The sequence below is a fragment of the Melanaphis sacchari genome, unplaced genomic scaffold (assembly GCF_002803265.2).
Source record: "Melanaphis sacchari strain LSU unplaced genomic scaffold, SCAv2.0 Contig48_pilon_pilon, whole genome shotgun sequence".
Classification (NCBI taxonomy): domain Eukaryota; kingdom Metazoa; phylum Arthropoda; class Insecta; order Hemiptera; family Aphididae; genus Melanaphis; species Melanaphis sacchari.
Genome location: NW_020271327.1, coordinates 2100865 through 2128826, shown reverse-complemented (window position 1 = coordinate 2128826; position 27962 = coordinate 2100865). Strand labels below are relative to the sequence as shown.

The 27962-nt window shown below is 25.9% G+C and overlaps 2 protein-coding genes and 1 non-coding gene across 3 annotated transcripts; 1 reads left to right on the top strand and 2 right to left on the bottom strand.

The window, feature by feature from the left end:
• Window positions 1-1300: 1300 nt before the first annotated feature.
• LOC112598589 (translation elongation factor 2) lies at window positions 1301-11675 on the bottom strand. The gene is made up of 15 exons (XM_025345113.1): window positions 11568-11675; window positions 9971-10379; window positions 9685-9893; window positions 8414-8538; window positions 8246-8354; window positions 6674-6787; window positions 6002-6148; window positions 5844-5945; window positions 5647-5785; window positions 5132-5589; window positions 4861-5070; window positions 2891-3073; window positions 2666-2798; window positions 1814-1938; window positions 1301-1750 (listed from the first exon to the last, which is right to left on the bottom strand). The coding sequence occupies exons 1-15, from the start codon at window positions 11568-11570 to the stop codon at window positions 1682-1684; spliced, it is 2535 nt and encodes an 844-aa protein (XP_025200898.1). The 5' UTR covers window positions 11571-11675; the 3' UTR covers window positions 1301-1681.
• Window positions 10552-10621, bottom strand: LOC112598602. The gene has a single exon (XR_003114897.1). It is a non-coding gene; the product is annotated as a small nucleolar RNA SNORD57 (small nucleolar RNA).
• Window positions 11676-14925: 3250 nt separating the features above from the next.
• Window positions 14926-20078, top strand: LOC112598413 (cactin). Its single transcript, XM_025344856.1, has 10 exons — window positions 14926-15058; window positions 15699-15842; window positions 16313-16866; window positions 16950-17198; window positions 18184-18360; window positions 18459-18705; window positions 18760-18949; window positions 19374-19528; window positions 19597-19741; window positions 19826-20078. Coding segments are annotated over exons 1-10 (2052 nt in total). The 5' UTR covers window positions 14926-15056; the 3' UTR covers window positions 20015-20078.
• Window positions 20079-27962: the final 7884 nt, after the last annotated feature.

Here is a 27962-nt window from a genome sequence, read left to right as displayed (position 1 = left end):
TACTGTTTTAGTTATCAGTTGTGATTTAAGAGACATAACTGGAACTATTAATAATTATTTTTTTAAATATATGAACTATTCTTCTGTTACAATAAGCATAAATGCAATAAGTTATACGTACAAGAGACAGTTAGAAATTAATAATTATCCATATGATACTAGTCTATTTCAATTTATCTGCTAAGAAAAGATCTTTTAAGGATTAAGAGTGGATTTGAATTAATTACAAGGCAGATATATAACTTCCAAGACTGAAAGAAATTAAAAAAATCTTTAGTGACAAATTAAAATATAAAAATGTATATTGTAACTTAATTAATATTATTTGCATCTATGTTTATAAGATACATATATTATATCCTTTATAAAATTAATTTAACCATTAACTATTTTTCGAAAGAATTTGATATTAAAATCTTCCGTGAAACAAAAATAGAAAGAAATCTGCCTGTAGCACTCGATATCACTAACGTATTAATAAATTATATACAAATTTAGTAGACTAAAAACTTAATGATGGTTTAGAGAGACCAATGATTTTGTTAAATGGTATGGGATCTTTAAAAGTTCTATTTTTCATGAGATTAAAGTCATGAAAATCAGGTAACAAACCGCTAACCAGTATGTTTTATACTTCCTATTACATATGAATTTTTGAAGATCTTTCAGAACGTTTGCTAAGTGAAGAGTAGCATTGTCATGAATAATTCTATTCCGTCAATTTTCCTGCTTTTAATTTTTTTTATAATAGTAGCAGTAGTTAGTCCATAGTAAACTTTACAACTATCAACAAAAAATACAACAAAATGAAATTTCTTTGATTGCGCTCCAGAATAAAAAATATCTTTTAATATTATTCAAAACGAAAATCACTAATAACTATGTCAGTCATCGGGCCATGGTGATTTTTAAATATTTATAACTTTATAAGTTATATATATAAATAAGTGTATATTAACATTAAAAAAAAAAAAAAATATACTAGAAACTGTGTTATAGTTACATACACTAAACGCAACTCCATACAAAAATATAATGTACTATCTTATCCAAATAAGATGACTTGTATTCGTGCATGGTGGACATAGCTAACAGGCCGCATGTTAGTCTAGCAATGCAGGCGGTGGCAAGCAATTTACTCTGATGCAAACCAAACATAATTCGGTTGTTTGTAAACAAGTCATCTTAGTTAGAACAGAGTATAGTAAATAATATTTATTTTTCAAAACATAGTATTTAATTCATTGAAGACCAGAAACTTAAAAATTAATAGAAGTAAAATTGAACAACAAATAATTAATTTTCATATTAATGTTTTTTTTATTAGGTATTTTTGTGACATGCACAGCGTTACACCAAACGCTTTTTTGATAAAACACATAATATTACCACCAGTAAATTATCAATTAGTTTTTTGTTTGAAAAATGGAAACAATCATATAAACTCAGGCACTGCCATACATTTGAAAAAAGAAAAACTTAAACCATATTCATCAGTTCTTTTAGAATAGTATAAGTCTTATGGAAAATTAAAGTTTGTTTTTGTAGCATAAAACAAGTATTGTTCATTATTAAGACAAAAATATTATTTAAGTGGAAATAACATGTCTTCCTTACTATTGTGTTTAACAATAAAATAATAATAAAAAAAAATGCGGTGATTTTAGAGTTAATATCATGTTTACAATTTATCAAGGTATGAATTGATGTCTGGTAATCCATCCTTAAGACCTTTACGTTTACGAGTTTCCTAAAAACAAAAAAAAATATAACAATTAGTAAAATGTTGATATTTAGACATATTTTATCTTACCATAACAACATTGAATGGTTTTGATCCTGATTCACATGGGTCACCAGGGAATATTTGCCAATGATCGAATACACATTGTGGGAAAGCTTGTCCTCCAGTATTACTACGTAAATCAGCAGTGAATCCTGCAAAAAAAGAAAAATAGCAATTATTCCAAGTTTACTGAATTTATTTATTTTTCAATTGATATCATAAAAATTTGTTTCAGTTCATCATAGCTAAATCATCATCAAACATAAGGATAGAGGTTCTGTGACAGCGTTCTGATGAACTGAAATAATTTTCTTCCATTTGCACTTTCAACACTGTCCCCATTCACGAACGAATAAAAACCCGCCCGCCAACTACAGAGTGATTCATTTATGCTGGAAGGTATCAAATATAAAATCAATAAATTAAACTATAGTAATATGAGTGTATTACATCAGACAAGACGATTCTGACGAATATAGCGACATAAACCTAAATTTAATTTACCACTAAAGGAAAGTCTATTACTTTATTTATTCAAAGTAAAAGAGGCAAATTGTGGTTTCTACTGTTGAGTTTAATTTGAAAAAAAATGTTATGTAGTAATATGATTGTATTACATCAGATAAAAACCTGAAGAACATAGCGACATATACCTAATTTCAATTTACCACTAAAGGAAAGTCTATTACTTTATTTATTCAAAGTAAAAGAGGCAAATTGTGGTATTGACTATTATTTAATTAAATTGAGTAGCAAAAATCATAGTATTACAAACAGGTAAAAACTTGAACATATAATACTTTGACAAAAAGCGACTCTCCTCTTCATATCATAATTAAAAATACAAAATAAAAATTTAAGAATAAATTATAATCTTACCGAATGATTCGTTGACGGGCAAGTATGCTTTAACGACGAACATAGGTGTACCGACAACTTGACTTTCTTCAAAAACGTGTCCTCTACGTCTATTCAAAACACTGTAAATACCTCCTACAGCAACTTCAGGGCACTAATAACAAAATTGTACATAAAGTTACTTTTCAAAGAATAGTTATGAATATTAATTATATAATAAGTATCATGAAAATCATAAAAACAAACCTGAATTTCACACAAGTACACAGGTTCCATAATTCTTGGGTGAGCAGCTAAAATTGAAGCATACATACAACGACGAGCAGTAGGAATGATTTGACCACCTCCTCTATGGATAGCATCAGCGTGTAATGTAACATCATAAATATTGAATCTAACTGCACGCATATTTTCTTCAGCCAACACTCCCTAGAAAATTAACAACACATACTTTTATTTAAATATTAAATACTTAGTATTTAATTACTCAGACACTTTCAACCATCATTAAGCAAGACACATTTGGTGGTAATCACTTAAGATTTAACATATATATTATGTTACCAGAAAAGATGACATTTAGTCAATGTTGGACAATGCCTAGTCAATGATGACAATTTTTAATAAAAGACAACTAGGGTTAGGATGTTTATGACTTTTGGATATTCAGTTGAAAACAGTTACAAGAAGTTATGATATCATAAAATTAGGTTTACTATATATACAAATAGGTATATTTTAGGTACCTGTTTCAAAATCAAATTGATCACCGATAAAGCGGTGTTAATATTTGTTTTGATACAGATTTATAACATAACCTAATATAATACAGAAATGTTGATAAAGCTACAAAATATCCAACATTTCCATCTTTCCAGTCATTGTCAACAATGACTAGAGAATCACAATAATTCCTGAATTATCATCTTTTCAGGTAACATATATAACATCATAGCAGAATTAAGTAAATTAATTGTGGAATATATTCACAACTATAAATTTAGTATAATTACTCAGACACTTTCAGCCATCATTAAAAGATAGATACCTCTCTGGTGGAAACCGCGAAAGATATAACAATAGTATCATCATAGAAATATTATCTTAAACTTTTCATAATTTAAGACGGATAACAATAGGTATTGGGTAGTATACAACTATTGAATTATATACCCAATTCAATGAAAATAACTATAGTAAAAACTTCTTTATTTGGAAATTGCAAAAAAATAATCATACATTGTAAATTTCATTAAAAAAAGTTTGATACAAAATATAGAAATAAAATACTCAGACACTTTCAACCATCATTTAAGATAAAAATCTTTCTGGTGGAAACCGCGAAAGATATAACAATAGTATCATCATTGAAATGTTGGGACTTATATTTTCACCTTTAGTGAAAGAGATGATGGTACCGAGAGTAACATAATAATCTAATTTATACTAATTGTATGGAAATAAATAACTTAAATAAACTTTTATTTGGAAACCTCTTAGATGTGTTAAACACAATACTTGTATTAATAATAATCTTAAACTTTAATATATAGAAATAAATTACTCAGACACTTTCAACCATCATTAAGCAAGATGCATCTGGTGGAAACCGCGAAAGATTTAACAATAGTATCATCATAGAAATTGTTTCAAACATTAACTTTATATAACGTATTTTCAACTTTATATTAACAATAAACAGATTATTTCTTATGTTGTAATTTAATTATCAGACACTTTCAACCATCACTTAGCTAATTGCTGTCTGGTGGAAACCGCGAAAGATATTAGAGTGTATCATCACAAATTAAATCTTAAAGAATATAGAAAGACATAATTTTGGAATCAGCTACTTGGCAACTTTCACTCATCAAAGAGCTGTATCTTATGGAAATTACTATTTATTAATATTGTTGACATGTCTTGTTTTTTTAAATATAAATATATTCTAGCCTAATGCCTTTTAGTCCGATCAGAATTCAACATCAACTTAGCTTTTATACTCACAATTTTTAAGTAACTTTCAGTATATAATACATATTTTAACATGATATTATAAAATTATAAATGTATGCAGGAAATTTGAAAATATGCTCAGACACTTTCAACCATCATACGAAATATTCTCTGGTGGAAACCGCGAAAGAATAAAACTTGTATCATCATAGCATCCTTATATAATTATCTAAATTAATAACTACTAAATATATAATTACCTCTTTGGTTGCCCATTGGAATCCAGCAACAACAGAATCCTTGATTTCATTAAGATATTGCACTCCCTTAGTACAATCAATTAACAAGTTGGGGCCTGTTCCATCAGGACCAAAAGCCCAGATTTTACGAGCTTCAGTGACATCATATTCATATTTCTCACCCAAGTAGCGAGCACGAGCTTTGAATTCATCTCTTGGATTGACTTGACCCTAAATATCAGGTTAAGTATGAAAACGATAAAATACATACAATAAGCAAATTCAAACTTACTCCTTCAATGTCTTCAGCTAAACCATCTGGGAATGGTTGACATTTCATGAATAATCTGTTATGTTTGTTTGGCGATTTCGACAAGCACATGATTTCAGACTCTTCATTGACAGTTTCTCTGTATGATACTACTGGATCAGACTTTTTGATTGGAATACAAGCATGATCTTCTTCCAAATCCTTCAAACAAATTTCCAAATGCAATTCACCAGCACCCGCAACAATGTGTTCACCTGATTCTTCAATAATACACTGGACCATAGGGTCAGACTTGGCCAAACGTTTTAGACCTTCAACCAACTTAGGTAAATCTGCAGGGTTCTTGGGCTCTACAGCAATACGTACAACAGGGGAAACACTGAACTTCATGACTTTCATGTTGTGAGCATCTTTGAAGGTTGTAATTGTTCCAGTCTTAACTAAAAACTGATCAACACCAACCAATCCACAAATGTTACCTGAAGAAATAATTAACATCAAGAAGTGTTTAACCTAAACTAAAATCAAGAACATACCACTGGGAACATCTTCAATAGCTTCAGTATAACGTCCCATCATCAAAATTGTTCTTTGAATAGCTTTTTCATACAAATCTTCTTTTTTGCCAGGAGTATAGTTGGGTCCCATAATACGAGCTTTCATGCCAGTAGCTACCTAAAATTTTGAAGTTATAAATGAATTATGTATATTTTTAAAGTTCTTCATAACATACTCTTCCAGAGAATACACGACCGAAAGCATAAAAACGTCCTTTGTCAGATGTCGGTACCATTTTGGAAATGTACATCATGAGTGGTGCATCTGGGTCACAGTTCTAGAATAATAAAATAATAAATAAAGTTTATATGGTTAAATCAATTTTAAATTTACCTTAACACCAAGGGCAGCTTCATCATCATGAGGTCCTTCATACAACATTTCCATACGGTATTTTTGGGCAACAACAGGAGATGGCAAGTGGATAGCTATCATCTGAAGTAAAGCTTCTCCAGCTGGTAGCCAAGTACGCATAACAACCTAAAATATGACAACAAATTTCATTTTTAAGTACCTACATCTTGGTTAAATTTTAAATTAAGTACATAATTTCATTTAAACTTTACTCAGATGGAGAAGGGTTAATATGAATATCAACATGTATATTCTTATCAGAATAAATTTATATCATCATCGTAAAATGAAATGTAAACATAATTTATATTAACTTAAATAATAATTGCAAAACAAATATCAGAAGAAAATTTAAACCATGCATCTTAGTAACTCAGATGGAGAAGGGTTAATGTAAATATCAACATAATTTTCTTGTCAGAAAAAATTTCTATCATCATTGGTTAGAATATAATTTAAAGATAACACTTTAACAAATGGCTTTTAGGCAAATAGAATAAAATAAGTAAGAAAAACTTAACATTAAATTTAAATAAAATGGATAAACTGTAAATAAATATTAACAAAGCAATTCTTCATAGAATAATCTATTTAATCAATGCAAAATAATACATGAATTTATTACTTCAAAACTAACAATTATATATTTACCTTCAATAAGGCTTTTCCATCCTTATCTTGATCTTCGTGTTTTAATTCAATACCAAGCTTTTTCAATAAATCAGTAGCTTCTTCTTTTTTATAGTTCATGATGGAGTTAAATACCTATAATTACAAATAATTAACATTAATATTATTCAACATTTAGAACACAACCATCAGATAGTTTTAAAATTATTTGTCTTCAATAATTATTCAGAACATTTTTTTTTTTTTAATGTATTATCTATATTTTTATCATTGGTTGTTAAAATCTTAACAATTTATTTAAACAATAAAATAAATACTATAATAACTAGTTCATATACAGTGGGTTAACTGTTATTATTAATTTTAATATAATGCATAAACAAACATCAGTTGTATTTAAATTAAAAATTTCTTCAATAATATCTCAGAACAGGTCTGTGATAATTAATCATCATTAGTTTGTTATGATTATTATTTCAAACTATTTTAAAGTAACAATTGACATAAGGCTTATTTAAATTAATAAGTCAAGTCATCTTAGATGGATGTTCTTAAGAATTCTATATCAAGAACATTGATGAGTAATAAAACATTGAGTTAAGTAAAAATAATTTATCATAATAGCTAAATTTAAGTGTTTTCTGACTTCAATTAGTTATTATAACCAACAGTATCAGAAATCATTAATGATGCCAAAAATAAGAAAGATTTACTTAAATAAATTGTTTATTCCTCAGACGGCCGTTCTTAAGATATCGTCATAATTCAATATCAGGAGCATTGGTGTGCAAAGAACATCATCACAGGTAAAAATAATAAATTCATGTTCAATAGGTCAAACAATAAATAAAACACAATAACTAACCAATATTTATATCAATTACTTATTAATTTGTATGAACAGAAATATCTATTATCTAACCCCCATTTTGAATCACACCCAATTCTGAAATGCAAAATGCTGGATACTATTATCTTATTTAATATTACAAGTTGACTACTTTAGTTTAAAAATTTGAACATACAAAACAAATATTTGTAACTTAAAATAAATCTCAGACGGCCGTTCTTAAGATATCATCACAGTACAATATCAGGGGCATTGGTGTGCAAAGAACATCATCATAGACTGAATTCCCAACAAATAGATAATGAATACAATATATAATTTAAATTGACCTTTTTATCATAATAACTTCAGTCGGCCGTTCTTAAAATATCATCACAAGATAATATCAGGAGCATTGGTGTGCAAAGAACATCATCATAAGTTATTTTAAATAAATACAAAAGAAAACTAAGATTAAATCTAAAACTTAGTAATTAGGGTTTTAAGTATTTTAAATCAGTAGTTAATGAAAAATAACTATAGTCCATATCAATACAAATATCTTGAAAATGACGATTTTTAGTTAAACCGAGGGTCCAAGTAGGGTTAGGAAATAAAGAACACGCTTTTTTAAAATTATGATTAACAGCAGTTACAGATTTTGTGCACCTATAACGTAAAATAGCCACCAGGCACATTAGTATAGAGGGACATTTGTTGTGAAACAGATTATAATATGTTAAAACTTAAAAATAATTATATACTTTGTAAATAGGATCCAGAATGTACATGCAGAAAGAACGTTGGTTGTTATCATCCTTAAGTTTGGCCCATTTCTTTGTTTTGGGGTTGAAGAAATTTTCTCCCCACAATCTGTAATAAGAAAAAAGTTAAAATATTTAAAAATAAATTTTCCCTATTTTATTAGTCACCTGTTCATAAGTTTAACAACATCAATCTTGAATTTTTCAGCATACATTTCAGCGAACTGTTTAAGAGTGAAAGCCCAACCGTGAAGACCAGATCCAAAACCAACACTACCCTTACTAGGGTCAACCTAAAAAAAATTGATTAAAACTTTATATTTTAAGTAAATAACAAATAAATAAGCTATTATTTTAATCTTTCAGACGTGGAGAAGGGTAATAAAGTTTCATGTAAGTGTAACTTATCAACAGCTTTAAACAGTTATCATCATAAAGATTCAATATAAATAATAATAATAAATAATTTAATAAGTTATTAACTTATTATATATTAAGTCATAATACATGGTTTTCTAAATATGAGACAAAAGTAATAGATAACATGATAAAATATTTTTGAAAAACCCTGTGCATAAATTTATCAAAAAAGCGACATGTTTTAAACAAGTATAAAAATGTCTGTACGGCATGGGATTTCAATTTAATAATAAAATGTAATACTATGTCAAATTGTACAGTTTTTTTTAAAGATATGATTAGTTGTACATAGAATCATTATATTTAGTTTTAACACTAAAAGTATCATAAATAGAATATTGTTTACCAGGTCTACAGAAAGAAGATTAAAGAATTGTTAATTGATTTATAATATCAATTGTGAAACTTATACATTACTAAATTTACACTGATGTTAATTAGATTTAAAATTTAAAAAAAAAGAAACAATTTTACAAATCTGATTCTATCACATTTATTAGAGTCAAATAGATAAAAAAAAAAAAAAAAATGAATCAATTAGGATAATAGAATTTTATTTAAAATTTGCTCAAGGTTCAATATAATATTTACGATATGAACAAATATACTGCAAAAACTCAGTCTAATAAATATAAAAAATAAAAGTAATTTCAAGTCAGTGTGGTGTTGTTATCTCAATACTAGAGTGAAGTATTTTCTTTAAGCACAATACAAAAATTTCTTTTAATTTATATTTTCTTTGCAAAAAAAAAATATTGAAAAAAGAACTCTTTGTAATTATTCTTACTTTAAAATTTAATAACAGAAAGCCAACTCTAATCTATATATTATAAGTTCATAGAACATAATATCCTATCATATTTTATACTCAAAATGATATATTTTCAATCTTTCAGACGTGGAGAAGGGTAATATACATTTCATATAAATACATTTGATCAATAGCTTTAAATAGTCATCACAAAGATTGAATTTGGTATGACATATAAATTACATTAAGGTGCTATACTATATATTACCTGGACTTCGCCCATGGGACCACTATCATCAGAATATGTAGCAATAATGATGTTAACATTTTCAACAATACGCTGGAAAGTTTGGTACAAATCTTCAGATTCCAGTTGCAATTCCAATAAAGCACGATCCATTTTGTTCATGAACAAAATTGGCTTAATTCTTTCAGCAATGGCTTGACGTAATACAGTTTCAGTTTGTACACATACACCTTAATATAAAAAAAATTATTAGAGAAACAGAAATTTAAAAGAACAAGGGTATTAATAAAGACAAATTAATATATACCTGAGACACAATCAACAACAACTAAAGCTCCATCAGTAACACGGAGAGCAGCAGTAACTTCACTGGAGAAATCAACGTGACCAGGTGAATCGATCAAGTTGATTAAGAACCCTTTTTCATCAGCATCACGTTGATCTACATTCTTAATAAAGACTAAATCTTTTTCTTGTAATTCAAAGTACATAGAGATGGCAGTAGATTTGATAGTAATACAACGATCTTGTTCATCTTTACGAGTGTCAGTAAAACGCATGTCTCCAGCTTTGGCATTAGCTATAATACCAGCTTTGGATACCAAAGAGTCAGTTAAAGTTGATTTTCCATGATCTACATGGGCGATGACGGACATATTACGAATGTTCTTCTTCTTGTCCATCATCTTACGGATTTCGTCTACTGTGAAGTTCACCTAAGTACACAAAATAATTTAACCAATGTACCTATTCAACAATTATGATAAAAAATAATGGTATTAGTCAGACTCATTAAATCAGTATTTCCCTCCATAAACTGTCAGGATGATAAATTTGTCATCATTCTTTTTATACCAAACATACTCTCTTTGTATAATTCAAATGATTATGTCAGACTCATTAAATCAGATTTTCCCTCCAGTAATATTCAGGTAAGAAAAAAAGATCATCATTCAATAATCATTGAAAATATATAGGTATATAATTAAAGGTTGTTTAATAATATACTATAGAATGTATCATAATGGTAATAATCTAATTCATTATCTGAATAATGAATAAGAAAATAAAAATGTTTTTGATGAATTACATACACAAATATTAGTATTTAATAAATAACATTGCAAGGGCAAATAGAAAATGTATATATTAAGGTTTAAAGAAAATACTTCCAATGGGAAATATGTTGAAAAGATAAATAAAAATCAGTTATTTTTCAAAAAGAATTATTTAGAAAATTATTTCACCATGCTATGCAAACTGTATAACACCATAGGATAAACAGTTATACTCGAGTCAGTATCGATAAACAGCATTATTGGTTTAAGACACAATACAAAAACAGGATACTTTCAGATCGATCTGGAAGCCGAGTAGATACATTACAGACGATATCATAAAAAATATTATAGATAATATATAAGGTTAAACGCGGCATGGTACAAATTACATCAACGACATAGCAATAGTCGTGGGGAAAAACACAGATATTACATCTAGTCTTTAAAAATTATTGAAAGAATTTGTTAACATGTAGAGGTCATGGATCGGTACTACTTAACAAATTCGCAGAAGATCGAAAAAATTAATATGTCAAGCACTATGATCCATGCAATTTCGGAAAAACCTAATAGAAATAGTGACCTCGGAAAATCATACAAACGACTCGTATAAAAGATAGATGGCACTTTTTTCAACCCACAAGTTACGATGAAAACCCTAACCGGACACGGGTGTTTCGCCACGACCCACCGCTACCACGTCATCTCGGCGGATGACGCCACCACCACTAAATGCATGACCCGACCAAAATAAAACAACGGTAAAAGCCGGACGATGAAGAAATGGACGGCTGTCACACAGCATTAAATAGTAACGTAACAAAAAATACAATCAATACTCACCATTTTGAGATGTTTTTGGATAAAATCTGCTCGGAAAAATCAAATTGTGTTGCACTAGTGTCGGGAGCCGACGTTGCAACAGAAAGGACGGAGCGCAGTACAGTTCGTCAGACCGTCGAACTACGAACACACCGCTACCCCCTCCCCCACCACAACAATTACCAGCGGTCGCCATGACACGTTGCACAGAGCTGCCGTTCGTGGGAATAATGATACCCCGCCCATGTTCATAGTAACCCTGCCAGACGCGTTCGTTCACTAGCGACGTGTGGTGTACAAGGTTGCCAACCTTGTTACCCGCAAAATAATGCAACTGCAACAAACTTGTAGTTTTTTATATTTTTATTTTATTCTCCCACCCGAAATCGAATATAAAAATCGGATATAAAGCAAAGTAGTACTGATTAGAAAAATTTAGATTCCAAAAAACATATTAATTATAATCCATAAAAAGTGAAATTGTTAACCTTTTATTATCTACACATAATATGATATCATTTCTAAGTTTTTAATTATACCATATTTTATACTTTTTAGAAAGTACCTACACAGAATTTACGAAAAAAAAATTAAAAATTGTCATACATAATTCAGAATTTTATATCTACCACAGTACTACGGTCCACAGTTATAGATATACTATGTATGTATTTATATTTGTGATATTACATAAAACACAATTTAAAAAAATGTGTAATGTACCTACGATAAAAACATGCTTTTTTTCGACATCGTATTAATCTATGATAAAAACATGTTTTCTCGGTCATCGTATTATGGGATCTGTACAATTAAATCCATATCACATTTGTTTCAATAATCTAAAACTTAAGTCTTTTGTTTCAAAATATAATTAAGAGGTAGGTATAGTGAGGTATCTATTGGCTATTATAAAAAAGTTAAAAAGAAGTATTTTTCAGAACAAGCTAGTAATAATTTGTAGATTAATTTTTGGAAACAAGGGCATTAGAATAAACAATAATTTAAAACATAACTTAAGTGGTACAAACATATTTATTTAAGGTAATATGTTTTGGTTTAAAAAGTAATATTGTGCTCAGAAATAAATTTTGAACATGTTCCACAAAACTTATGGCATATAACTCATTTTATCAAAAATATTGTGTAGATTGTAATTTGTCTCCCGGAAAATCGCGAACCCTATGTTTTTGTAGGTTTATAACCTTGAACTTGGAATTCTATCCAGTCATATAACTTACAAAACGTTTTGAATAAAAATAATTTAAATATTGTTTTTTATTAGTGGCTAAATCCGCTCCTGATTAGTTGATAAATAATTCGTTGTCAATAAATTAAAAGCTGTTGATTGATAATGGATGACGTATACTGTAATTAATACATAAGATAAGTAGTAAAATTAATAAGTACAAGGCTAAGATTTTAACGTAAAGTTTATTTTTTTTCTTAACCCAAAATTAAGAGGAACAGAAGACTGAAGGTTATGATCTCAGGATCACATGACTTAAGATTTTTTATAGCCCCCTAATTATGCATCATATATTAATAACATTGTAAATATTAATAATGACTTATTTGATATTGCATGTAAAAGAAAACACCTAAAATGCTGAATACCTATTTAATATGAATTAAAATATATATAAAAAAATAAAATAAATAATATTTGTAAATAAAATTATCTTCGTAGAATTTAATGTTATTATTAGTGTAATGAGAAATTTTTACAATATAAATAAAATAATAAATGATACAGAAATAAATTTTTTTCGAGAAAAGTTGGACAATTTTTTTTAATTGAATACTTGTAGATTTAAGTTATACAGGTTATAGGTACTTATTGTTTTATGAAAATAAAATATGTAGGATTATTGACAATTTTTTTATTTTGGATTTTTTAAAAATTTATTCTGCGCACTGTGCTTTATAAATTTTAATCTAGGCATGATTTTTAAGGCCTCAACAAAAAATAGTAAAACATTATCAATACCTATAATTGTATTATCATTTATCATTTTCATAAAATGAACGATAAATTTTGGTTTTAAGTAGGTACTTATATATAATTCGTTTCAAATAGAACAGATATATGATAAACGAAACATTTATTTTGCATTTTTCAGAATTTGCGGATCATTTTATTTATGTTTAGTGCATGGATATTTTAAACGTTGTTCCTACATACGAGTTTAGTGTACATTAGAGAGTTTAAAATATTATATTATTATAATTATTATTATATTTCTGTAAAATGTTTATACTTATAAATTAAATAAAAATAAATATTAATTAGACACAAATTAACATTAATTAATTACATTTTTTATATATATCACATAATGACGTTAGATTTTTACTTATATTAAGTATAAAAAAAATTGGATCATAAATTAAGTTATGTAATTACTTTGTTGGATAATTTGTCTTTTGTAACTTCCGACCACGAGTTTCCAAACAAGCGTTAAATAATATACGCTTATATATTTTTTCAGTCTAAATCAGCCATGTTACGGTATTTTAAAATAATATGTAGGTTATTCTTTTTTTCCTAAATATGTATCAATCCTTAAAAAATAAATAAATGTAATTGAATCCTCTACAGTCCTTACAAAAACGTTATAAACAAACAAGAATGTAATAGAATTTCAAAAATATTTATATAAAGGCTTATGACTAGGTGCATAGTTATAAATTATAATAAAAATGTATAAATTGGATTTCAACATTGATTTTTATTCAGCTGTATCATGTAATGAAATAAATAAATTTTAAAATGAAATATAGAAGTTTTTATAATGAGAACCTAGTCATGAAAAATAAAATAAATAATAGGTAATAAAAATAGGTTCTCGGTTAATACTTCAGTTTAGATCTGTATTCTGTAGGTATCTACGCTAGTCCTAATTATGTATTTTTATTTCTATACGTAATCAAAATTGTTCTAACCTTATTTCTATAATGTTTATTTCAAATACAGTTATTCTAAATTTTAATAAAAAATAAGTTCCAAACTTAAATATACTAGGTAATAAAAATTCATTAGTGTAAATGTAATTTGAAAAAACATCAATTTATATATATTATAATTTGGATCAAAGAATTTAGTAGGTAAGTCAGAAAAATTAATGTTGGAAGGTTAGTTTAATCGTTTAATCTAACCTAACCTATACTATTGTAAAATTATTGGTTGTTAGATTTAATAAATACAAATATTCCAGATGTTAGACATAAATCGAATTCGCACAAATTGACTTTGGAACAAAAAGTACTGATCTAGAAACACCTTGTTGAATTTTTTTTTATTTCCATGCAATATATCAATGTTATTATTATTATTATTTTGTATTTTATATAGTACTCTTTATACTGATAACCGACTACGGAATAATAACAATTAAGTATTAACAATGTTTTTAACTTGATGGTTTTAGTTAAATGTTTAAAAACTTAAATAATCCACTTGGCGACTGGCGTACTCTATTGAATCCTTGCTATCATTAAAAAATAAAAATGTAAGTTATGGTTTTATAATACATTAAATTATCGATAAAGTAAATTTAATATTGCATGCTTGATAGATTAACAATCGTGATGAAGGAAGTGAAATTTTTTTAGAGTATAAATAATATTATTAAAATAGTTCAAATAAGTATATTTAAATAAAATACAATTAAAAAATGAATATAAAATTGTATAAACTTCATAAGTTCTGTGTTTAAATCACTTATTTAACTGTAATTTAGATTTAGTCGTTTAGGATTGAATGATTGATGTCATTTAATATCTAATAATTTAAAAAATATAAACAGTGATTTTGTAAGTTTTCTTTTATGTGGTATTCTTTTTCTAAGTGATTGGGGCAAATAGACATAAAATATTTTATTTATATTTACCTTAATTATTGTTAGTGCTTCATAGTTTGTTAGATTATGACTTATTTAAATTATATAATATGTATCTCACATACCCAGGCTTAAACTATAATATTAGGTTAAAATATTCATTGTTAATACTACTAAATTTATGAGAATCTATAGTTATAGTATAGTAATTTTGTTATAGTTTGAATGTATATTGTATAAATATAACTTTTAAAATCTTTACAAATACACACATTTTTCAAAACAATATTTAATTATTTTCTTTTTGTAGGTCACCATCATCTAGACATTACTCTAGATCAAAAGATTCCTACAGTAAAAAGAAAAATATTGATGAAGAAAGAAAACACAAACATGATAGGCATTCGTCAAAAAAAAAAAAAAAATCCAAATCAAAACACAAGAGTAAAAGAAGGTAAAATTTGTTGATTAATATTACTAAATAATATTATGTTAAGTGTTGCAAATTATGTATTGAAAAAAAATATGAATAAAATAAGTTTTTTTTTTTTTTTATTAAAGTGTTTAGTCACATATTACTTATTTATTTATATTTATAGAAGTCTCCCCTTGTTATGCGATTGTATAATTATATTATACAATTTTACTATAAATAGTGTTTATTATTATCGAATAGTTAAAATATAACAGACACTATAAATATGTAAGATAATTTTATGATTGCAATTTTTTGATAGTCTAATTAGTGATTATTTGGTAGGCAAGTGCATAGCAATCAAAAAATGTTTATCATAATATGGATAGGTATGTTACATATTGCTCAGACATAAATCAAATATTGATTATAATATAATTATAATAATTATTATTGCTATAAACTACTTATAAAAATCACTCTAAAAGTGTATTTTGATTTATACGCAGGTCGTCATCAAGTGATTCTTCATCGAGCAATGATGAGGCAAAGTTACTACAACGTCTGCAGCAAGAAAGACTTAGAGTTGCTGAAGAAAGAAAACAGCAAAAGGAATTAATTAAATGTATGGAAACTCCAGAAGAAAAGCGGTTTAGGCGTTTAATGAAGAAAACAGCTAAAGAAAGAAAACGAAAAGAATTAATGGGTTGGGATAATGATTACCTTCATTATACAAATGCTGACAATCCATTTGGAGATGCAAATTTGCTTTCTACATTTGTTTGGGATAAAAAAATGGCCAAAGATGGTTTAATAGGTGTTAGCCACGAAGAACTAGAGTTAAGAAATAGACAAAAAATGGAAGAAAACAAACGAGAATTAGAAAAAGTAAAAAAACGACGAATGGAAAGAGAAATGGAAAGACAACAAAGGGAAGATGAGATGGCATTACTTCAAAGAAGTAAAGAAGCAGCACAGTTTAAAGAATGGGAAAAAAGTGAAGATCAGTTCCATTTACAGCAAGCTCGTTTGCGATCTACTATTCGTATTGAAGATGGTAGAGGTAATATGAATTCAATAAAAAATTTAATATTTAAATTGAAAATCTGTATAAATAATTTATTGATATCAATGTTTAATTTTCAGCTAAGCCAATTGATCTTCTTGCTAAGTATATAAGTACTGAAGAAGAAGTAGATGCTGTTGAAATGCATGAACCTTACATTTACTTAAATGGTTTAAAACTTAAAGATCTAGAAGATCTTGTAGAAGATATAAAAGTTTACATGGAACTTGAAAAAGGAAAAAACTTTGATTACTGGAATGATATAACAGTTATCGTAGAGGATGAATTACATAAAATGAGAAGAATACAAAAACAATCAGCTTATACAGGTAAATATATCTTATTGGAAAAACATTTTCATATCATTTAAGATCTCATGCTCGATAAATCTGATATTTTATTTTTTTTTTTTTTACCAAATACTTAATAACTAGGAAATAACAATAAAACCTATTGTAACTCAATAAAAAAAATTCAAACTAAAAATTGGGAAGTGTAGAAATTGTATCTACAGCCCAGACATGGACATAAATTTTTAATTTATCTAGTGATTGATGTTGAATACATTTTTACTGTTAAAGATTAAAAAATGGATCAGTATAACAATTTATTTTACATATCCAATTTGTTGCTTAACAAAAATGTTAACTAATAAAAACCACTTAGAACTTAATGTGTGTACAATTGTTAGTGTTTCAATACCTGATTTTAATACAACTTGTGATTCTCCTCACCTGTAAACAGTTATTATTTAAAATGATAATGAAATGTACAGATTATTTGAGATAATTTAATGGATTTTTATCAAATTTATATCAAAAATGATTTCTAAAATATTATAAGTAGGTATTTAAATCAGTTATAGAGTATAATGTGCTAAAAAATAAGTATTTTGCGAGAGACCTAATTAATTGATATTTAGATAAATTCATAAAATTAGATAAAGTATTAGAAAAAATCTAAGATATAAAATTAAATCTTTACAAAATCCATAGGAATAGTTTGTTACTAGAGTCTAAGGATTTAAAATATATAATGATAAAACTGGAAGTGACAGTAAAAAATATGCTTGCTTTACAACTCTTAATGTTATTTTGGTAGAAACTCTACTGATAATTAATATTATACACTTTTCTGCTATAGTTACTTATTTATTATTTTATAATGTGTACCTATATTATGTTGACGACCAATCTTAAAAATTGACATCAATTGATTTATAATTGACTTGTCAATTATAAAAATGTTGGTAAAAAATGCTGAACAATATTAAGTATTGAATATTATTTAATAAACTAAATATCATATATTTAGGTGTTGGTCGAAGGGAAGGAATTCATCAATCAGTTGCTCATGAAGTGGCTCATATTTTCCGAGGTAAAACTGCTGAACAGTTGGATCAATTAAAAATTCAAATTGAAAAAAAAATCAATAGTAAAGCTGAAGGTGTTGACATTGGGTACTGGGAAACTTTATTGTCACAATTAAAAGGTATGCATGATTAAAAATGATTACTTTTGATATAATTACAATTTCTGTTTCCAACTAGCTTAATATTTTAATAATATTTTATATTAATATATAAATAGCACATGTTGCAAGAGCTCGACTTAGAGATCGTCATCAAGAAAATCTCAAGAAAAAACTTGAAGTATTAAAAGCTCAACAAAAGATGGACGAATCTCAATTTGATCCCGAGGAAGGAAGTAGTGGTCAAAATAGCCATCAACAATTGACTAGAGTTGATGAGTTATCAGGTCAAGATCAACCATCAACCTCTACTAGAAAATCTCCCTCTAGAAAAGAAAATATTCAAAGTTCAGAAGATGATATAAGGTGAATTTTAATATATTTATGTTGTAGCCCAAATTATAATTTATTTTTAATTAGTGATGCTGAACAAGAAGCCAGAAATATTATAGAAGAATGTGCTGCTGATTATGAAGCTTGTGGGTATAGTCCAGTATATATTTCTCCTAATAGCGTAGAACTGGGCACTTTAGTTGTATCAGAAATTGACGATGAAAAAAGACTGACATTCGCTAGACTACAAGTACAAGGCACGGGGACACGTATTGAAGTAAGCTTATCATTACATACAATAAATATTCAAAAGTGTCAATTTCATATGTTGTTTATAAAAACAATGATAATAGTATAAATTCAATACTGAAAAATACATGACATTAGTTGTCATAAATAACTGTATACTAACTAACATATAGACAGTTATATGATTCTATGTTTATTGACAGATACTGAAATATAATGCCAATTGAAAAGTAATAGGGTTATTTGTTTAAATATTTATCAAAGAGACATAAGTAAAAAATTTAATTTATATTCATAAATAATTTATGGAATAAGTCAATCCTTAGACACATAAAAGTATATATACAATAAAAAAACATGTGTTAAAATAATCTATCTAGTAAAACTTTTTGTCAATATTCATTCAAATAGATTTATCTATGTTTATGAAAAATATTATTTATTTTTTATAGAATGTCATGGCTGCAGAAGAAATGGCTTTGCAAAAAGAAGCTAAAAAGGGAATGACAAATGAAGAAGCTGAATTCTCAGTAGAATCCGAATTAGACCATCAAGTTTATTTGTGGTCAGATAAATACAGACCACGAAAACCTAGATACTTTAATAGGTAAGCAATAGAAAAAATTATATATGTTTTAAATATTTAGATTATTAAAATTAACTTTTTATACATAGGGTGCATACTGGATTTGAATGGAATAAGTACAATCAAACTCATTATGACATGGATAATCCTCCACCAAAAATTGTTCAAGGATATAAGTTTAATATTTTTTATCCTGATTTAATAAATAAAAGTTCAACTCCACAATATTTCTTGGTAAATTCGAAACAACAATTATTGTAGTTGTACCAAGTTATTTTATACCATATTACTTATTTTTTAATATTTATACTTTTATAGACTGCTTGTGGAGATAACCCAGAATTCGCAGTTTTGAGATTTCATGCGGGTCCTCCATATGAAGATATTGCATTCAAAATAGTCAACAGAGAATGGGAATATTCATACAAAAGAGGATTTCGTTGTCAATTTCATAATAATATTTTTCAACTTTGGTTTCATTTCAAACGCTATCGATATAGACGATAATTTCAATTGTTTTTCTTTATTATTTTTTATCATTATATTTGTACATAAATTAATTAAATTACAACTTTTATGGCGTTCATTTGTTTATTCATTAATCACTAATAAAAATATAATTTCTTAAAAAAATATAAAAATTTTAAATTTTCTATTAATTTGTTATATTATTATGTAGATATTTACATAATTGTGTTTAACAAGTTGAAAAATACACTTTATCTTAGCTGGTATAGATATGTTGCTGGAAGAAAATAATTTGTTTACAAAACTATGATTGAATTTATGATAAGCACATCTATACTGAAATGTAGCATTATATAATGCACGCTTGAAAATATCGGCTCTTAGCAAAAATATAACTATTGTTATAATTTGAAATTCCATGTATTATTATTATATAGTTTTTTACAATCTTAAATTTATTATTTACAATTATAATTATATTTAATATGATATAATTTAAACTTTTTAAATAATATTAATAAAACTATGTAATAATAATTATTTTTTTATTATACCTAAGTATTGACGTTGTTAAAAACAAACTATTAAGTGCAAATTTAACATAAAGTACATTTTCTATTGATTGAAACACATCCTTATGGAACTTTATTGAGTATTTGTCTTCGTAGAATTTGACCCGATTATCACTTCTTTAATCATTTATGCTAAGAGTCAAAGTCTAAACATAATAAATGATTTTTTTTAGATTAGTTGTTAAGTATTATTTTAATTTATCTGTGCAAGTTCTAAAGGTCGAATAGCTCTTGGTGATGGTCACAAAATTATGTGTCTAGTCAATCATACCTAAGAATATTACTAATTAATGTGTTTTATTTAATACTTATAAAGTATAGAATAAAGATTTACACAAAAAAAATTAACAGTTGATACAAATGAATCGGTTCTATACCTACTTAGCATTTTATAAATTGTATAAATATGTTATGTACAAATTATAATTATTAGTAAATATATAAAACTATTTAAATCGATCAAAACAAACCATGTCACTTAAAATTTATAAGTTAAATAAACTAGAGACTAATAAAGATTTAAATAGTAAGTATTAATTATGTATATGTGATGGGCCAAGGAGAAATCTGGGCACAATATTTGAACATTTTGGGTAATGCAAGAATGATTTTTTAATACTCCAATTTTTCCTACACTGTTGGGGTGTTGTACAATAGTGTCCGAATTGAAGTGGGCAAAGTGAATTAAAATATACAGCTCACTGCGCACATTTATATCGCATGGAATTCATACGTAACAATTACCAATACCTATAAATTTTATTCGTTCGATAGGTACTATGTGACTCACGATTTACGAAGTACCTATTTAATTTTGGAACGAATATATGTGCATTGGAACAGTCGGAACCAATTCAGTATTCGCGAAATCCTAAGAGATGTTTAATTAAGGTTATGACTTATGAGGTACAAACGGCACAAATTTCTCTAAGAGAAGCGGTAAGAAAATTTTCTAATTTTGGTGGCCAAAGTTACGATAGTTATACTTGCAACATATTATGTAAGACCAACCGGTGAAGCCGCAAAAAAATGTTGTCGATTTTGTAACTCAAAGTCTCATAATAGTTGTGTATGGGATAATAAATTAAAAAAATAATATAATTTTATACGTATCTAATATTCATTATTATTAATAATTAATTAAAATACCTTACTATAATTTAATAGTAAATATAGGTATAGATATAATGATATCTATTAATTCTTCATAGTAAACTATTCAATAGATAATAGATTTAAAAATTATTAATGCGTATAGGTAACTTATATTTAAGGCGTTTACTTTAAGTTTTTTTATGTTCATTAAAGTTCCCAGTATGATTTTTTATTTAATTTTTATATTTTCAATATTTAATATACAGTGCCTCCTAACTTGCTTTCCATAACAAAAATGAAAATAAAAAGAAAGGTTTTACATCTTTATTTTTTGTTTCTTCTTACACTATGGATGTTGTATCTTATCTAAATACCAATTTCTCAATGGAGAAGATTCAAAATTGGAACAGGTATACCTTGGCTGCCAAGAAAATTAGTAAATTAAATATGTCTTGAATAGTACGTTGTTTTATTGTTTAGTTAGTGTTCTGATATATCAACATGGCGTAACTATACTGTTACATAGCTGAAATGTTTTTGTGTTTACCCCTGAGCCACCAACTTTATATACTTATCTACCTAAGCATTCCATTATAATTTCAACTGTTAAACTCTGACTCTCGGTAGGTTTAAGCGGTGTGCTTCTGATTTTGTAAAAACTTTTATACCTACCTACCTATTATTGAAATATATTATCTAAGATAATTATATAATATTATATAATTGCCCATTTAAATCAGTAACTTACGCATTGATTTAGTGTTTCAAATTTTAGTGATTAACTGTAGATAGTTCAGGGACGTTATTTAGATATTTTTCAAAGGAGAGGGGGAAGGAGAAATAAAATTAAATGTAATTAGTACTTACCTATACTTCTATTAAGAACACCAACTGCATTACTGATATGATCTCCATAGTTTTTAGTTAAAAAAATTCAATACATAAAATTGTATTACAAACAATTTAAATTTATTTATTAATATTATAAAATACAAGAATTTTTTTATGTAGGTACCATTTTTTTGACGACACTATGATAAATATTTTTACGATTTTTTTCACGGAGTTGTTTCAAATATATCTCCCAATTGTTTCAAGTGTCCTACGTTGCACTTTATTTAATTTTTGGTGAGAAAAGGAGAAAAAATATGGTATTGAGTTTTCCATATTTCAACAATGCATACTTTTGAATGATTTTAAGGTTTTTTTTTCATATAGTTGTTTCAAATATTTCCTTTACCCTTAGTACCTCAGCGTTACCTTTTTTTCTTTTTTTGTATGTAGTGGGTGGAGGAGAGCATAAATAATTGTATTAAGTGTGTCAGTTTTTGTGTATATGTTTTTGTTTTTATAATTTCACGATTTTTTGATTGTAAATATATTGGTTAATATCGACATAGGATTTGTTAAAGGTTACAACAAAGTTATACAGTTAGTATAAAAAATTAAATATAAAATATTATAACTTATAAGCGTGTCAAACTGTTAACACTGCAGTTAACCTGCGGTCAAAACTTAAAAATGTATACAATTTTAAATTTTTGTAATTAAGGTTGAAAATCTAACACATTAAGTTACTCATAACTTATGAGTTAGGTACAAGTTACAGTTCTTACAGAAGCGACAATATTTTTATGGAAAATTTTATTTCAAAGTTTTATGAAATTTCATAATATTTAAATAAAAAGGTACTTATTTTAGTTATTTTATTTTAATTTAATCAATATTAATTATTTATTCTAGATATGAAACTTTTTTTCTTTATATTTATTATTATTTTTTATGTACAATAAAATGTTTACTAATATTAAAAGCTATTTATAGTTTATACCACAAATTTATTCACACCATTTTATGCACGTATAAGTATTAAAATATAAGTTGATAACAATATAATAATATAATATTATGGTGGCTTTTCAAAAATAAATTCAATCAACTCATTATTAATAAAAATAATTAATATATTGCAAAATATCTTAGGAAAAGAAATTTCCACACCATCTTGGTTAAAAAAACGTTTTTCGTTGTACAATTATTTGTTAGTGAGTTAAAACTTAAAACTCAACAGATTCAAAATTATAGTGACATAACCTTCTATAACTTTAAAAGTGCCTATTCAGTGTGACATAATCTTAAAATCTCAAAATTTTTATTAACTAATATAAAGGGATGGCGGAAATTGCTTTCTGCTACGATCACGCTTGTATATACGTAATACAAAAACCCAAAGTATTTTAGCAAATATTATTCAATATGTGTTTAATATTATATATTTTTAATATAGTATAAATATTAAATTTAAATAGTATAATATTGTAGGTATGTATTAAAAACAAAATAAAGTATGATTATTATTTTGTTTCATTCTTTTATACTTATTGTTTTTCATTTTAATATTACAAATTGATTATTCATTTGTCCATTTGATAGGTTTATTGTATTCGAAAAAAATATATATTTGTGTGAATAAATGTATATATACTTGTATACAGGAATCTGAAATATGCATATAAAATATAATAAAAGTATTTTGATATTAGGGTATACAATGGTTATTTATTAATGAAATCACTTTGGTACTCTTAAAAGTGAATAACATAAGCTGACTGACGGCATTAAATAAAAATGAAAGTATTAACTTACTCTATGTTATACTATAGAATATAAAATACTTTTATGCGGACAAAGAAATTCAGACAGCTGTTTGTTCTATTATGTTCTTGGAAATACGGTTGTAGGTACTCTAAATTACACTTTTCGATAATAATATTCAATTGTTAACGTAAACCTTGATTTGGTAATAATAAGCGGCAACTAATAACTATTGTACTTGCATTAAGGTATAATATTTATTAGAACAATGCAAAATTACGTATTATCTCAAATTTTAAAAATGTAAGTGACGTATAATAGTTAGTGTTTGGTAGTTAGATAATAGTTTATCGACTCAGTAAATTTTACTGAAAGAATATTCCCTATCATGAGATGTAATAGGACCACCCTTTGTAATTGTTGCATTAAGCAGATTACCACGCAAGTTCGACGTCCAATATTTCCGAATAAATTTGTCCTTCAAAACGTATGATATACATAGAGTAATGAGTATAATACAAATCCTCAAAGTATTAAAAATATGAGTAAATGCTTTAATAATTAATTGTATTAATAGGTAACTATTATTAAATAATTTAATTGTTTGTATATTGTTTGGAGTAATTATTGAAATAAGTAATAGTTATATTTTTATTACAGTTTATAAAAAATAGAAAAACTCAATTTTAGTTTTTTATAATTATAAATATCGTAATATTAAAACAATAACATCTATGTTTGAAAATGATAATTTTTTTTATTATTTGATTAGTTTTTAGTCAGTGACTATGACAACAAAATAATTTTTTTAGTAATAAAAAATTATAAAAACATAGAAAGAAAGAAAACAAAAACACTAGTAAAATATTAAATAACGAAACCAGCTTTTAATACAAAATTAATTATCTTTTTGATGACCGTTGTAGATATAATGTTAAACATAGAGAAGAGGGGTGGGGGTAAATAATAACATAAATATAAAAGTAAATTCAATTTTATTCAAAATTTATTTTCAACGTTAATACCTATGTTTTATTTTTAAGTTTAATGATTCTTTAAAACTTAATTTTTTATTTATAATAATGGTTGAACTCATACAATATTTAAATATTGTAATAAGTTCATTTAATCATAAGTACTAAAGTATTTACCTATATTTATGAGTAAACATGAACAATATGAAAGCTTAAAAATATTTATTCGATTAATTTCACGTGAAAAATGCTGTGTGGGTAATATTGCGTTCTAAGGATTTTGTTCTGAGTTATTTTTTTTAGATTTTTATTTCATGGTAATAAAGATATATAATTGATACTATATACATCATACATGCAGTAAACAGTATCCATAATATAAGAAAGTATTATTATTAGTCACAATTATATTGTAAATACCATAGTATAGATACGTTAAAATTTTTAAATAATTCTAATTTAAAGTTTAGAATTTAAGAAAATGGTTATAATTATTATAGAGCAAAAATGTTATCAATGATATTATTCATTTATTATTATACTATACTTGAGTTTGTTGTTTCAATAAGATATTTACTAAAAAAAAATAAACAATTAATTCTTTAAATTCTTAATTATTTTTTTTTAATTTTCCATGGTTTACGTTGCGACAATACCTGTATAATTATTGTTTATAATTTAAATAGTATAATATGATGCAAACTACCTACATAATGAATTAGTAAGTATACTCTGTACTATCGTATCTACAATAATATATTGGTGTTTGTACAACTCATTTGTCACTTTAGTGTACACATAGATGGATTTAGATAATTTTCAGAAGGAAGCGGTTTAAAATAAATATTTACTGTAATTTTCATCAATACTACATATACTCGTATATATATATTACTACAATAAATTATGTTTTAAAATATGGTTAAAAATGAAAAAAAATAAATAAGATTTATAATGATAAATTGTAAAATATTGAAGAATTTTTGTGGGGGTAGGGGATTTTGAATCTCATAGATTCCTCGCTTATAGCCTTAAATATACCTTACTTAAGCGTTATTAGTTATTACTTATAATCACTTATCAATCATCATGCTTTATAATATTAAAATATCTAATTTTGTTTTAGTCAAACCTTGAATGAAAAAAAAAATTAGCATCTATTTAAATACTTATTAAACATATAGGTTTGTACTATTAAATTAATTTTATCAAATATATTGATATAAATATGATTTTGTACCTACCTACTGTCTGATATTCAATACATACATATTTTATATCTGTTAGCTGTAACACGCTAGCATGTCATGTAAATTGTAAAGTGTAATGTAAGACATTTAAATAAATATTTTTTACCAAGACAAATTATCTTTTTTACACTTAAATGAAATTGTACTTATTTTAGTATATCATAACTTATTTTACATTATGTATTACTTATTAATTCTATGTTATATTAATGAAGTTAATAACTAATAAATTCTAATAATAATTATACTAAATATGACTAATAAAACGTCAACATTTTTTAACCCAGTATGGTAATATTACTTATATTTTATTTAGTAAAAATTAAAAATTTAAAAATATTTGATTGTAATACCTACTACTTGTGTATTAAATTTTTAAATTAACGTTTTGTTTTTAATTTATATTTTAATTATGCAAATTATTTTTGATTATAAATGTTTTATATTATTATTAATTTGGTAGCTTATAGTTATTAATTATTTCATACCAAAAACTATTTATTAAATTACAATACTAACTGAAACTTTTAATAATATTTTATACTTTAAGTTACTAAACAGGAATATTTTACTCTTAATATTATATAGATAGTAGGTAGTGGAGTCGTAGATGTCTATATATAAATACAATTAGAATTAATAAAAAATTATTATAACATTTGAAAAATAGGAATAGTAAGTTATAAAATAGATGTCTACAAACAGTACAAACCCGTCGGCCACAGACGACAGACATACTCCTATTCGGATTGCACTGATAATTGATAATTCTTACAAAGACAAATAGATAACATTTTGTAATTTGTACACAAACTTTATGTTAAATTTTTATTTAATCCAATATTTACTGTTACTTATTGAACGTAATTTTTTTTAAATTATTAAAATTATGAATATATTACTGAGAAACCTCTGAATAGTGGACACTCTCGATCATCGACATTTTGTCTGTTATTCGGAGGTATCCGTTATTCAGAGGAGTCAGTTATTCAGAGGGGATACATTCTTGAAATTCATAAAGCATAAAATTAAATTAAATAATGTATATACTATGTATCTATGTATGTATGTGTTGTATAATGTTATTATTTATTGTAAATTATTACATTTTTACATTTTTGCGAATTATTATTATTACGTATTATTTAATTACATTTTTACAGTCAATAATTACATAGGTATATTTTTAATTAAGTACAAGTATTTTTTAAATTATTTTTGTGAAAAATAATCGGTAAGCTTTGTCTGTTTGTAATTACACCATCTCTATGCAATCTCAATAGTAATATTATTCGCCAAAATTATAGCAGAAGTGCAAATAGTACTGCTTTTTACCTCTATCTATGAAATGACTTACGTTCTTTACAGCAGACTAAGTGTTCTGTAAACTTGTTATTTGATAGTGAAACCATCACCATGACTGTTTCGCTGATAAGTGATAACCGAATTCGTAGTAATTTTATCGTCTCATAACGAGTTTGTTGTCGTAATTATTACATTA

Bases quoted from the DNA above. Each gene is read 5' to 3' on its own strand.
- LOC112598589 (XM_025345113.1), bottom strand. The intron at 5,946-6,001 runs GTAAATTTAAAA...TTATTATTCTAG, and splicing joins AAGCTGCCCTTGGTGTTAAG to AACTGTGACCCAGATGCACC. The intron at 2,799-2,890 runs GTTTGTTTTTAT...TTTTGTTATTAG, and splicing joins TGTACTTGTGTGAAATTCAG to TGCCCTGAAGTTGCTGTAGG.
- LOC112598413 (XM_025344856.1), top strand. The intron at 17,199-18,183 runs GTAAATATATCT...TCATATATTTAG, and splicing joins AAAACAATCAGCTTATACAG to GTGTTGGTCGAAGGGAAGGA. The intron at 18,706-18,759 runs GTGAATTTTAAT...ATTTTTAATTAG, and splicing joins AGTTCAGAAGATGATATAAG to TGATGCTGAACAAGAAGCCA.